This window comes from Plasmodium gonderi (genome assembly GCF_002157705.1).
Source record: "Plasmodium gonderi DNA, contig: Pgo-contig_24, whole genome shotgun sequence".
Lineage (NCBI taxonomy): Eukaryota > Apicomplexa > Aconoidasida > Haemosporida > Plasmodiidae > Plasmodium > Plasmodium gonderi.
Window position 1 is genome coordinate 1 of NW_021628961.1, and position 14,481 is coordinate 14,481.

The 14,481-nt window shown below is 18.6% G+C and overlaps 1 protein-coding gene across 1 annotated transcript; it reads right to left on the minus strand.

Annotated features, from left to right (window-relative positions):
• Window positions 1-7,425: 7,425 nt before the first annotated feature.
• PGO_000260 (variable surface protein) lies at window positions 7,426-8,816 on the minus strand (the record flags this gene model as incomplete). The annotated part of the gene is made up of 3 exons (XM_028690738.1): window positions 7,426-7,590; window positions 7,707-8,654; window positions 8,784-8,816. The coding sequence occupies 3 exons, from the start codon at window positions 8,814-8,816 to the stop codon at window positions 7,426-7,428; spliced, it is 1,146 nt and encodes a 381-aa protein (XP_028546539.1).
• Between the last annotated feature and the right edge of the window lie 5,665 nt (window positions 8,817-14,481).

Consider the following 14,481-nt stretch of genomic DNA (forward strand, 5'->3'; position numbering starts at 1 on the left):
TTGTTCAGAGAAAAGCAGCTGTGAATATATTGTTAAAAGCAATATAATATTTTATTTGATATACACTAAATGTTTTATTAAATGATTATTAGAAATTATTATTATAAAACAATGGTTAATGAATAAAACATATTATAAGAATGGTGTATATAACAAATATTATAAGGAAAAAACTATACATATATATATAAATATGCCAATATACGAAATTATGATAAAATCAGATTCATCTTGCAATAAATCTAATAATAATATATTTTCAAATGATAAATAAAAATAAATATATACCAAAAGATAAATTCATATATCATATTAACGCATATTTACATAATGGGAAAAATATTATGTGTAATATCATTTACATATAATATATATATTTGATTTAATACATATAGATAATAAATACAACACTAATATAATTCAATATATGATTATAATATAATCATGAATATTGATTATTAGAATCCATCCAACAATAATAAAAAAACAGGAAATATGAAACAAGTACAATAACAATGAACAATTATTTCTAAGCAAGAATATAAACCACGATACCTAAAGCTGAGCACTAAAACTTGAAAACTAAGCTTTGAAATCTAAACCTTGAACTCTAAACATTAATATATATACATGTCTCATAGCCATGGTGGTCTATATGTATATATTAATTATCTATTTTTATATTATTATAATTTATATAAAACCATTTTATAAACATATATTCATATATATATAATATAGAAAACTCTTTCTACATTATATATTTGGCCTATTCTAACTGAACAAAATTAATATTTTATTATTTATAATGTCTAATTATGTATTTGATCCGTAAAATAATAGAACGCATTTAAATACTATTATTATTTGCATATAATTCGTTAAAATGAACATATTACCTATTAAATTTCTTTATATTTTAAATATTTATTAGTTATGTTTCATGCAGTTATGTACATAATCACATATTTTCTGTTACATATATATATACATATTAGACTGTATGTATTCAGTCATTATTTTTAAGAATATATTTATATATCCTTTGAACCAAGTGATATTTAATATTTATAGGTAGAAACCTTATAGATTCCTTTTTAAAGTATAATGAATAATGTTTTTCTTCATTTTGATTATTTTAATGCCTTCATAACTGTCTTAATCGAAGAGAAATGGTATATTACGAAATTGTAATATAAGCTAATAAATGTATGATTCCATGCATAAATTTATATCTTTATTAATTTATTAGTTGAATTTCTTAAATAATTATAAAATATTTACTTATATAAGGACCATTTAAAGTTATTACATAAAAAATTCTCTAATATATAATTCTACACTAAATTTAGTGTATATATCATATATATAATTATATCGGCCATTGGAATAAATACTAATTACATCCCTTGAGTAAATCAATTATTTCTCCATTTAACTAAAAATTATCGCTTATATAACGACTCATATGTAAAGTTGAGAATATAATTTACTTGTTTTTTCTCCTATATTTATCTTTGTAAAACGGTATGCGTAAAATATTTATATATTTTACATATTTCTTGCACATTAATAGTACACAATGTTATAAGTAATTACATGTGTCTTTAATGTGCATTATTAAATAAGACCATATGTAATCATTAGATACATAAGAATAACGTAGTTAATGTTATATTTTATATCCCTAGTTTAAATGGAAATATATTTTCATATTGCTTAGAATATAAAAAAAACATTATAGTTTTCATTGTAAAAATATATTTATTAAGCAATTATTTCTGTGATTCCGTTTCTTAAATGAGAAAATTTAAGAAAATATGTAATAATAAGAATTTAAAAATTTATTTTAAAAATATTTTATTTTCTTTATGTGTTTTTGCTAGCATTGTATTATTTGTAATACCTAAAAAATATTTTGAACATTACAAGGAATTCTATAATATTACCATATGCATGCAATAATTCATATCCATATATTCTCACGTATAAAATTCTAATATATATAGGATCACTACTTGCACAAAATATTTATTTATATAAGAATTTATATATTTTATAGCTTTATTTCATTGAATAAATTGATATATATTTATCTAAATAATATACCATTATTAATATATTACTAGAGTCATTATATTTAAAAATATATAAGTAATAAATATTATCATGTATATAATGCATTAAAAAAATATTACTAATATAATATAGATATACTAATTAATCCATATTTACTATATAATTACAAATATATTCTCTATGTTTTAATAATATATATAGTTTATTTTGATGTTGTCATATCTGTACATATCAAATGAGATATGAAATTCAAATGAGAACATATATTTATTACATTTATTTACTTTTCAATAATCATTTAATAAATATTGTATAAGGAATAATTCATTTAATTTCATTAATTCTTGGTATATTATTTATATAATTGGGTTAAAAAATAATCAGAATATGATTAGTCAGTATATAGAAAAAAAAATGTATATATTTTATTATTCCTAATATTTTAATTTTTGAAAAATGTATTATTACATTCGACGTCTCTATATTGATTATGATTGTAATTATAACTACGTAAAAAGAAAATAAAATGTTTTGTAAGTATTAAATTAAATAAATTTCAATATGATTTTTCTAAAATAAATAAATTATATATATGCTATTTTAATATTATTGTACATTATAAAATTAGTATTGTTCATATAGCCATACGTATTTTAATGTAGAATATATGCATACAATATTATACAAAATAAATTCACATATTTAATGTATAAACGTATATAAATAAACAAAAAATTAAATTTAAAAGTGTAGAATGTACACAAAAAAATAATAAAAGTGTATGTATTGTATATTGTTGTTGTATCATTCACTCAGTTAATAACAATTACACTTATAAAAAATATATATTCTTAAATAAAATTAGGCGCATACAAAAATATAACTAAAATTAATATGAACAAGAAAATTTATACATCTTTAAAAAATACATAAATATATAATATAATAAAAGGGGAAAAAATTTTGATAAATAGATTTCTATAATAGCATAATGATAATGTAAATTATTTATATTTGTTGTATATAGAAAATCAATTGGAATATTTAAAAAAAAAATAAATATGTTACTATTATTAACCTTGACAAATGATTATTTTACATTTTAATTATTAAAACAGTTATATTATCTTTTATCAACATTTATTTTGTAGTATATAAAAGCAGTGTCTATAAATATATAATATTTATTTATGTGTTTGTAATGATTACTACTCAACAAAATACTTTTTTTAATTACTTTTCATATATAATACTACTGAAGCATTAAATAATGTTAATTTCTAAGTTAAGAAATCATGCTTATTCCTTATTTTATATAATATACTGCATTTTACAAAATATATTATAACTGTAAATATTATAACAAAAATCATAGGTAGAAATATAATATTCACTATATTTGTTCATATATTTATAAAATAAAAAACATATATTATTCAATAAATATAATTGTTTTAATAAATATTATTAAATATGATGATAATATATTTAACATAATAATTGTTACTTATTTTTTAATATCTTAAGTAATTATATAATCATAATGTAATTATGATATATTATGTTCGTTGTTATATTATGTACAATCGTTCAACTTTATATTTTTTAAATTTCCTATGTTTTTCATGTATAACTATTTAAAAATTAAACGTAAATCATTAATATGCGCATGAAGTTAGATGTGAGATCCTATCATTGGGTCTATACTTATAATATAAAATACTATATTTATATGAGATCATATTTTAATGAAAAACAATTATAATTAATTAACATATACTTATAATTGATTTAAATGAACTGCTTAGAATATATTTATACAAATATATTATATTCTTTTATTTAATATATTAGTGTATACTGTATTATACATAATGTCATGTTTTACATGATTTTTTTTTCTATAATATAAAATTTTGTTTCTCATTATACTTAGATTTTGAAAAAAATTACTGCGTTTTAGGATATAAATTTTAAGAAGTTTTCTAATTTATTAAATTTTATTAATAATATCATTATGTGCTTTATTTATGTATATTATGATTTTCGATACATTTTTACGTGATATAAATTTATAGATCATTTTTTAGCGACTTTAATTATTGTACGATATATTTAAATATATATAAATTTATATTATCAAATATAACTTAAAATAATTTTTTTTTGGAAACATTGAATATATTTGTATCATTATTTTAAAATGTTTTAATTTGAATAATTATATTTTATATTTTTCTGAAAGAATTTTATTTAATTTCTTTAAGTATATAGAATTCATTAGCTATTATTATAGGTTTGTTAGGTGCAATTTTCAGAACTCTATGCTATACTAAAACTATTATCATAGGAATTTTTGTACGTCATATCAGGATAATTCATTAGGTCTATATTCTCTTTATTTTTTCTGTTAAAATTTTTTTTTAATTTTCTTACCCTTGGTTTTAGAAATGATAGATATAATGTATAATTATAAAAAAGAATATATATTCTATTACTGTTTTGAGTAGAATATTTATATTATACCCATTATGCAACATAAATGCAATATAAAGTAGAATATAATATATATTTTACAAATTAAAATATTTTTATAATCTTATACAGAATGAATATAATTATTAATATAGGTAACATTATATGAGATATTTATGATCCTGAAAAAGAACTTTTGTCTACTATTTCTAATTTTAATGCCTCTGACAATGTTATTTTTTATATTCCTGCATTTGTTACATTTGGTAATGTTAATTCTTGTGTTATTTCTGTTTTAATTAGTTTTGTTTTGGGATGTTCTATGGTTTCTACTAGTTTTTATTTTTCTTCAAGTATAGTTTTTTGTTCTTCCAGTTATAATTTTTTTTTTTTTTTATTTCATGGAGGTTACTTTTAATATATATTCTCTATTATAAAAATCATAGAACGTTGTGTATCCCTCATTTTCCCTTTTAAATTTTTCCATTACAAATAGGACCTCATGTTCCTCATATATATCTTTATTATCTAAAATTTTCCTATATATATCATAAAAGATTATACGATAAATATAATATCAAAAACGAGAATATATTTGAAAAATATTCTTATGTATTATAACCATATAACGAAAGATGTCAAATAATATCATTTTTTTCACTTTTTTCAACGTATTTTATAATATCATAATTAGCGTTATTAAAAATATAATTGTATATGTCAAGTGGTTGGTAATTTAGAGGAAGTTATTGATTCCTTAATCTTTGAATTATATCATCATACGATAGATTAAGATGTGCTCTATTACAACCAGGATTTATTAATACATGTGTAAGCATTTATATGAAGTAAATACATCTGTGTACTACATATATATGAATATAATGTAATTTTTCTTTTAAATAATATAAATAACGACCGAGATAAATAAAATACAAATAACTAATTCTACAGGAACATACATTATTTGCATTCATATTACGATTTAATTGATTGTATAATTTATATAATTTACTATTTAAGCCAATATATAAACTTTTGTAGTTACTATTATAATATTTTTTACAAAATTACAATTATATGCATATATTTGAAATATATCATCAAAATCAAACTAAATATAAATATAATTATTTGAAATTATATATTTTCTTATTCTATATATTGTTTCTTTTAAACAAACAATAGTAGTTTATTTGTAATAATATTATTAATAATTAGAATAACATGAGAAAAGCTACTTGTTCTTTAACAATTTTTAATAGAGCCTATAATCTTTTTTTTCTTGTTAATACAAAACATTTATGTATAACTTAATACAAAATTCTTCGAGAAAAGTTTAATAATAAATATTATATTAATATTATTTCAATTAACATTTATTAATGCATTCTAATTTTTATTAAGCTTTGATTGTGGATTAATAAGTTTTTACATTGTAAGATGATATATTTGTCACTAAAAAAACTATATAATTTGCAATTCATATTTATATTCAAGAATAATTGAAGTAGTAAGCGTAAACCTATTATGTTCGTTATAGATGAGGTATATATATTTTGTTAAGTTAGATACATTTCGGTGTATAACCCCACAAAAGATAAAATATAAATTATTTTTTTTATTTTTTATTAAAAATGAAATAATAAAATATATAAAAATGGATATCATTTTAATCTTAATATAATTGTAATAATGTAATCACTATTTTCACATGATAATCTAAATATATCAACCCACTGTTATAAGCTGTATAATATACAAAAGAGAGTACGTGATAATAAACATAAGGATATTAAAAATTGCATTACAAGTATTTGTTTGCTCTCATTTAATAATAAATACACTAGATTATATTTGTAGTATCTTATATTTTAGCACATAATAAGAGAATAATCTAATACAAGTTTTAATGTTGTAAACTTAATAAAATTAGTATATTTAACATAATATATACATAATAATATTAGTTAGCATTATAGTTAAATGATTGGAAGTTAATATAAAAGTTTTCCTCTTAATGTATTAATATATAACAAATGAATATATTATGTAATATTTATAAACTATATGAATTAATAATAATAATACATCTTTTGCAATTGGGAATTTTACTGTCCATATAGACACAATAACATCAAAAACACAAATTATAGAATAAAAAATATATATAAATAACTATACTAAAAATATTAATGATAGGGTCCTCTTATGTCATAAGATATCTATTATTTTCCATTAGTGCTGAGCATGATACAAGTACATAAACAATATAATAAATTTTAATTTTGCTTAAGTAATATTATTTACATTGAATAACGATAAACTAATAACATTACTTATATTAAAAAAAAAAAAATTAGAGATTTTGATTTTGTACACATATATATTAATATATATCAATTAGTTTAATCATGAAAAGCTCAAGTGATCATTAAAGAATTAGTGTAGTGAAGGTTTTGTGCTTTATACATTTGTATTATTATTAAAACTTACAGAGTATGTAACTAAATAATGTTATGTTATTCTACTATCTTGAAAATATTACAAAAACGTGTTATAAATAATAGTATTATTACCTCTTGATAATAATCTATAAAATGTAATATAATTAAACAAGTATTATTTTTGTATATATATAAAATAAATTTTTTCATGAGTAACTTTTTTTTTAAAGACAATTTATGATTATTTTATGTAACATATTGATTATTAATTTTTATATAAATATTCTTATAATATCTGGTATATACATATTGATTTTTATTTGATTCATTTTCCTTATTCATTAAAATAGCAATTTGTAGATATATTTTTTCATTTCTATTGCTCTTTTAATGTATGTACCATTATAATATGTTCTGAATAATATTACTCAGGATGATATCCTACAAAATGTTCCTCTCCATTCATATAATTTTGGTTACATGATTCTGATGAGTAATCAAATAACATATTTTTGCTTCTATTTATGTCACTTATAATATTTTTCCTCTGACCAAACATTTTGCTCAAATGAATTCCCATGGGTGTAAACTTGTACATAAAAAGAAAAACATAATAGATTTATTGAATAATTGTTGTTTTTTTTAAAGGGGGGAGCCATTTAAATAAATTTATTTCTAATTAGTATTAAAAGAAAATATATTTACTTTATACAAAATGGAAGAAAGTACAGTAAATAAAATTAATCCAAGAAACGTTTTTCCCAAAATAAATATAATGCTAGATCTGTCAGGATTTATATATAAATCAGCAAATTCTTCTGTTTCATACACTCTTAATAAGGAATCATCTTCAGATGACTTTGAATCTATTGCATCGAATTGAACTTCTAATGAAGTTTCACTTTCTTTACTTGTATGAACGGAAATTGCATCTTTGTTTTGCATTCCAGAATTCTCAGATATTCCTTTATCCCTTTCAATATAATGCCTAATCTTTTTTAACGCTTCGGATGGACTAGATTTCTTACAATTGTTAAAAAACTCTGGACACTCTTGCGTTTTTCCTTTACTACAAATCTTATTAAATTTATCATATAATTCAGTTTTTATTTTAAAATAATTAAAAAAGATTTCTCGCTTATCCTTATAGTTCTCAGCAAATAAGAGAATTTTTTCATAATCGATGCAGTAATCATATAACTTTTTCCTTTCCATCCAGTTATTATAATAAGGCATTTTAAATTTTGGACTACATTTATTGTAAAATGAGCTAAATCTAGAAGTTCCAATAAGGGAATTCCATAATAATTGAAGGTTACCAAACATATAAGTAATATGATCAGATATCCTATCATAAATCCAAGATAATCTACTGTATATCCAATAATTCAAAAGTTCGCAGTTATTGTAGTCATTATTTTCTTCATTTATAATGGTATTTTCCGTACTTAGATACCATAGGAGTACAGAACAAAGTCTTCTAAAAAAATCACTTCTATGTGTCTTATTGAAAAATTCACATATGTTATAATACACTCTTAACTCATTTTGGTTATGTTTCCAATTGACATTATTATAATTAAAAAGACGACGATCCAATTTTTTATAAAAATGTGCTGACGGTAATCCTAGTTCGTCATTTTCAAAATATACCTAATGAAATTCAAATTATGTACCTGCTTAAATATAGGTATTATAGAATTTATTATATAATAAATAATAATATACATCATAAAAAAATAAATGGAATGATTATAGCTCTCCATCGTGTATAAATATTACTTTTAATTTATTTTGTATATTTTTTTTTCCCATAATGAAAAATATATCAAATTTTTACGTTTTTATAGACATTAAAAATTTATTTATATAATGATTCAAGGAATTTATAGTTACATTATTCATAACAAATATCATTAACTGTTTTTCCAATATACAATACAATTCTTATATATAATACCTGTATAAACGAAATAATTTGCATTAAATATATTCAGGATTAAAAAAGAAAAATTTTAATTTTATAATTAAAATAAAAATTTAAAAGAAAAAAAGAATGGTTCTATATATTAAATGGTGTCATTATATTAACATAGAAATACCTATATCACATTATATATATACTAGAGATATAATAAAATAAGTAAATTTGTACAATGTATTATATAAATATGGTTTAGTTTTATCGTTCAGGGTTCAGTATTCAAGTTTTAGGGTTCAGATTTATTGTCTCATAGTTAAGTCTTCTTCGTTTAGTGTTTATGGTTAATGATTTATATTTTAGATTTTAGCTTGTCATGGTTTTTGTTTAGTTAGATGTTTTTTTTGATATTTTGTTTTTTTTTTAGGTTTTTATTTAGGTCTCTTTTTTTGTTGGTTTTTTTCTTTATACATTCACGTTTTTATTGTTTAGCTTTAGAATAGCAAGTATGAAGATTTTTTTAGTGTTTTTGTTGTGGAGTTTTGTTCTTAGGGATCTGGTTTTATATTTTAGGTCATATGTTACAAGTATCTGTTATTTTTATTTATTTTATAGTGTGTATTTTATTTTGTTATGAATGTATAATTGTACATTTTACATTTTTATTAATTTTTTTTAGATGTATCAATTTTGTAATCGTAATATTTTGATATTGTTTATGTCCACATATCTATTAATGTGGTATAGTAGCACATTTTAATTTTATATAGCAAAATCTCATTTTACATTTTTACATATAATAATACACCTAGGATGAACAGATTACACTTATGGCCAATTTTGAATTAATCCAAACAGAGATAATATAATAATAAGTTATATATTTTTCTTTTTAGGACATATATATCATAAGGAATTTTCAGTTTATTTTAAATTTATAATTATTTAATAGAATAATTATGACAATTCAAGATTCATCTATTTGTGGATAAAGGAATTTGTTTTATATCATTTCTTTATTTTTTAGAAATTAGAATGCTTTTTACATGTCTTATATTCATTATATTTTATGTCCAATATATTGAGTAAAATTATATTTGATCACTTTGTCGTAAAAATATATTAGTTTGTAATATAATATTAGCATAATATTTTATGTTTTTATTTATATTTGGAAAGTAATAATTAATTAATTATCATGATATTTTTGTATATATATATTACATTATACAAATTCTCAATTTCACTTAAGCATAAAGCTTGATTTGTGCTTGTAATAATAAAACGAAATATATAAGCTTATCAATCGATTATTGTTGTGTATAAGGAATTGTATTAAAACTTGTATGATTTATTTAATATTTTTTAAATTTCATTTTGAATGAATAATTTTTTTTTTTTGTAAATTATTTAATAATATACATTATTTTGTATGAATTATAATTTTCATATAATGTATGTTCAATTGTAATTTGGGATTTTTTTTTACGCGAATTAACGTGTTCTTTATATTTCAGTGCATTAATTGTAGCAAAAATATATTTTATTACGTGAGAATATTATAATTATTGCTAAATTTATAAATAAAAGTGTAATTAATTTCGTACATTTATTTTACTTATTTATTTATTTTTTGCATTATACATATACTTATCTTATTTTACATGCGTTAAAAAATTATATTAAAGTAAAATCACATGAATTTTTAATAATACAATATGTAAATATTACAGAAGTAAAATTAACAATTTTTATACGTTATAAATAACATAGGAAATGATATAATGTAATGTTAAAAAATATATATACTTAGACAAACTACAAGTATTATACAACATACAGAAAAAGTAATGGCTAATTAAAAAAATACTTAAGAACTAATTATTAAATGAACGTACCATACTGTAGTAAAATAAATTATACTTATATTAGGATGAGAAAAAAATATTCAATACATAATTTTTTTTGTATATTTTCATTAATGCAATTAAGTATAAAACTTATATAAACGATTTAGAATATTTTCTTTTTACAATATTTAAAATTATAATTTAAATTATATAGAATAACATCATATGTAAATATGATTAAGGCATTCACTAATTCTTATGAGTAAGAATTTGTAAAATTCGTCTTATTATGCATTGATTCTAGAAAATCCTATTCCTGAAATATGTATAATGTTTTCTTTTTTTTTTTTTTTTTTTTCATATTTCTTATGTATCACAGATACAAATTCTATAAATTATTATTTAAAAAAAATATAAATAAATAAAAAGTAAACGAATTTTTTATTAATATATTTTAAAAATAAATATCATATTAAAAATTAAGATGCAGGCTGCTTATGAAATTTTTTTTAAGGATATGAAATGAAAGTATAATTAAATACAAAATGTATAATGTACCTATAATAAGGAAACAATTTTTGGCTTATAATTATAAATTTTCATTTATATCAATATTTCCTTGAAATTCATATGCTTACTAGTTTTTTTTAGAATAAATTTTATTCCATTTTTATGGTATTCTTATAAATTATTGTCTTTACTATATAAACATATATATAATTTATTTTTACACATCACTTAATATGTTATATATATATAAGAACTTTTTACTAAATACATATCATTTGGAAGTTTTATTATTACATTAATTTTCACATTCATTGTTGAAATATTGATGAAGATCTTTTGTGATGCATGATATATCACTATATGCTTTCTACAATAAAATTATTATAATTTAGTAATATAATTATAGGAAAAATCATTTATTATTGACACTTTTTCTAAGAATTATGTGTATAAAATTAAATCATTTCCTATAAAGATATGAAAATAAAAAAATTACTATTATTTTTTCTAAAACACCAAAATAGACATATTTTTTGTCTCAATATCAGGAAATAATTATTTTTCCACATATCAGATGTATATATATAGAAGAAAAATTAATATAAAACTAGTAGTATATATCATAGTAAACTAAATTTTGAATGATTTGGGCAACGCTTTTTCAAAAAAGCTATCATATATATAAACTAGTTAATGTTTCATTGGAATCGCATATTATTAGCAAACAGGTAATAATAATAATACATTTTTGATACTGGTAGGATAATATAATTTTATGTATATATATACCTTAATAAAAATTTTATAAAATTACAATGCTATTATTGTGATAATAAAATAAATGTGTTAAATTCAAAAAAATATATGTTATACAATTTAAAGCATCATAAAACAGCATAATAATATCTTTGATTTTATATATATATATATTAAAATTGAATGCATAAATATGGAGGATTATATATCCATTTTAACCAAATAAATAATTTATTAAAACATTTTAAAACATGTAATATCAATTGTATTATAATAAGAGGCTATGTAATATTTATATAACTATTTAAAAAGAGTTAGAATAATAATATATAGTAAGTACATGTTCCCTTTTTGCAAAAAAATATTTTTAAGAACTTTAATGAGAATATTAATAATCTTGTATAATGATAATAAAGATACTATTATCGAATCAATAAAAAATTGACTTTGTTCGTATAATTTATTATAAAAAAAAAAAAAGAACTCTCATATAATATAAAGTAAAGTAAAAATATAAGCATGGTATATTCATTGTGACATTTAAATCTCTATATCAACATATTTCATTCTTATTAACATCCTATCAGTCGAATTATAAATTTAAAATATATCTTTTTCAGAATATCTAGTTATAATTTTCAAAGTTAATATATTCTGCATCTGAAATAATTTATTAATTACGTTATATCCATTTGCTTGAGTTAACTTTTTATTATTGTAACCTTCTTTATTCCATTCATTATAAATTTTATGAACCTATGTGTTTCCATTTCCTTAAATATTTATTTTTAATATGCTAGTCTTGATTTTATTCATAATATATTTTCTTATGTGTTAAATATTTTATTCATTTATTATGAAACATAATTATATTAGTTTGTTTTTCCATAAAATAAAAATACAGAAAACTCTGTTTGAATAATAAACATAGAAATGTTTAAATATATATATATATATTTGTCTACAATATGAAGTTATATCCTTAAAAAATAAAACATATAACAACAGAATAAATTTTAATCATTGTAATTTTGCGTCATATATATGATAATGTTACATAATAGGAAAAAATATAAAGTTGAATATTTTACTTAAAATAAGGAAATTAATTTCTTTAATGTTGCTATTCATTAGTTCAATTATACTTTCAGTAAATAAATCATTTACTGCATTAATATATATAAAATACTAAAAGAAATATCTAATAAATTGAAATACTAAATTCAAGAGGAAATATAATTTATTAATAATTTATTGAAATATATAAAAATCTTCGTATGTACATAAATATAACAAATTGAATATATAATGAATACATAAAATCCATACTATAAGAATACATATTTTTTATATATCAGACAATAATATAGATTTAAGTAGACATATTTAAATTATAAACAAATGCACAAAACATAAAATAGATTATTATATATAAATATATTATTTATTATGTTTATAGAAATGTAACTAAATATATATAATCTTTTGTGCAACTTATATTTGATTAAATTCTATTCTAAAACAAAATTCAAAAAGTTAATAAGGTAATTATTAACGCATATAATATAAATCATTATGGTATAAAATTATTAATATTCCTATATTTTTTTAGGTGTACGTGCTGTACTAATTAATATAGATTGATCTATTTAATATACAAACACCATCAATGCGTAAAAAAAATATATATTTATTAAATTAATTAATTGTAACGATGAATAATATCATTACAACATATTAGTTTATATGATGAAACAAATACTGTAAATAACATTAAAATAAAACGTATAAAACATTAATACGTATTATTCTACAGAGAAATGAAAAGTTATTACTAAAAAAACGAATATATATATACAATAATAAATAAAACATAATAGATTAATTATAACTAGATAAATAAAATATATTAATAGTATACAATTAGGATAATTGAACACTATATTAAAAAAATAGTTTATTATATCTTATATAAAATTAAATATTTAAAACAAAAAAACATAAGACTTCTTATAAAATTAAAAATATATATTAATGAATTGAAATAATAAATAATAAAAAAATTATAACGAATACAATGCAATTAAACTCATGAATTAAAAATCATGAGCTGAATAATAGAAATAATGATAATTTATATAAAAAAAAATAGCAAACATAATAATTACATATTATTAATATAAGTAAAAAATATAATCCCTATAATTTTAACGATATAGCGTAAATATTAACACTATAAATTATAGTATAAATTCTTAACCATGAACTATAAATCTATGAATAAAAACAAAAAATTGAAAATTAAACAGTTGAAAAATAAGAATTTATAATGTATTTACTATTGCTTATTATTTATAATTATATAATGTGTTTTTCATATTATGAATTATGATATTCATAAATGTTAACAGATATTTATGAAAATATATATAATCAGAATAGA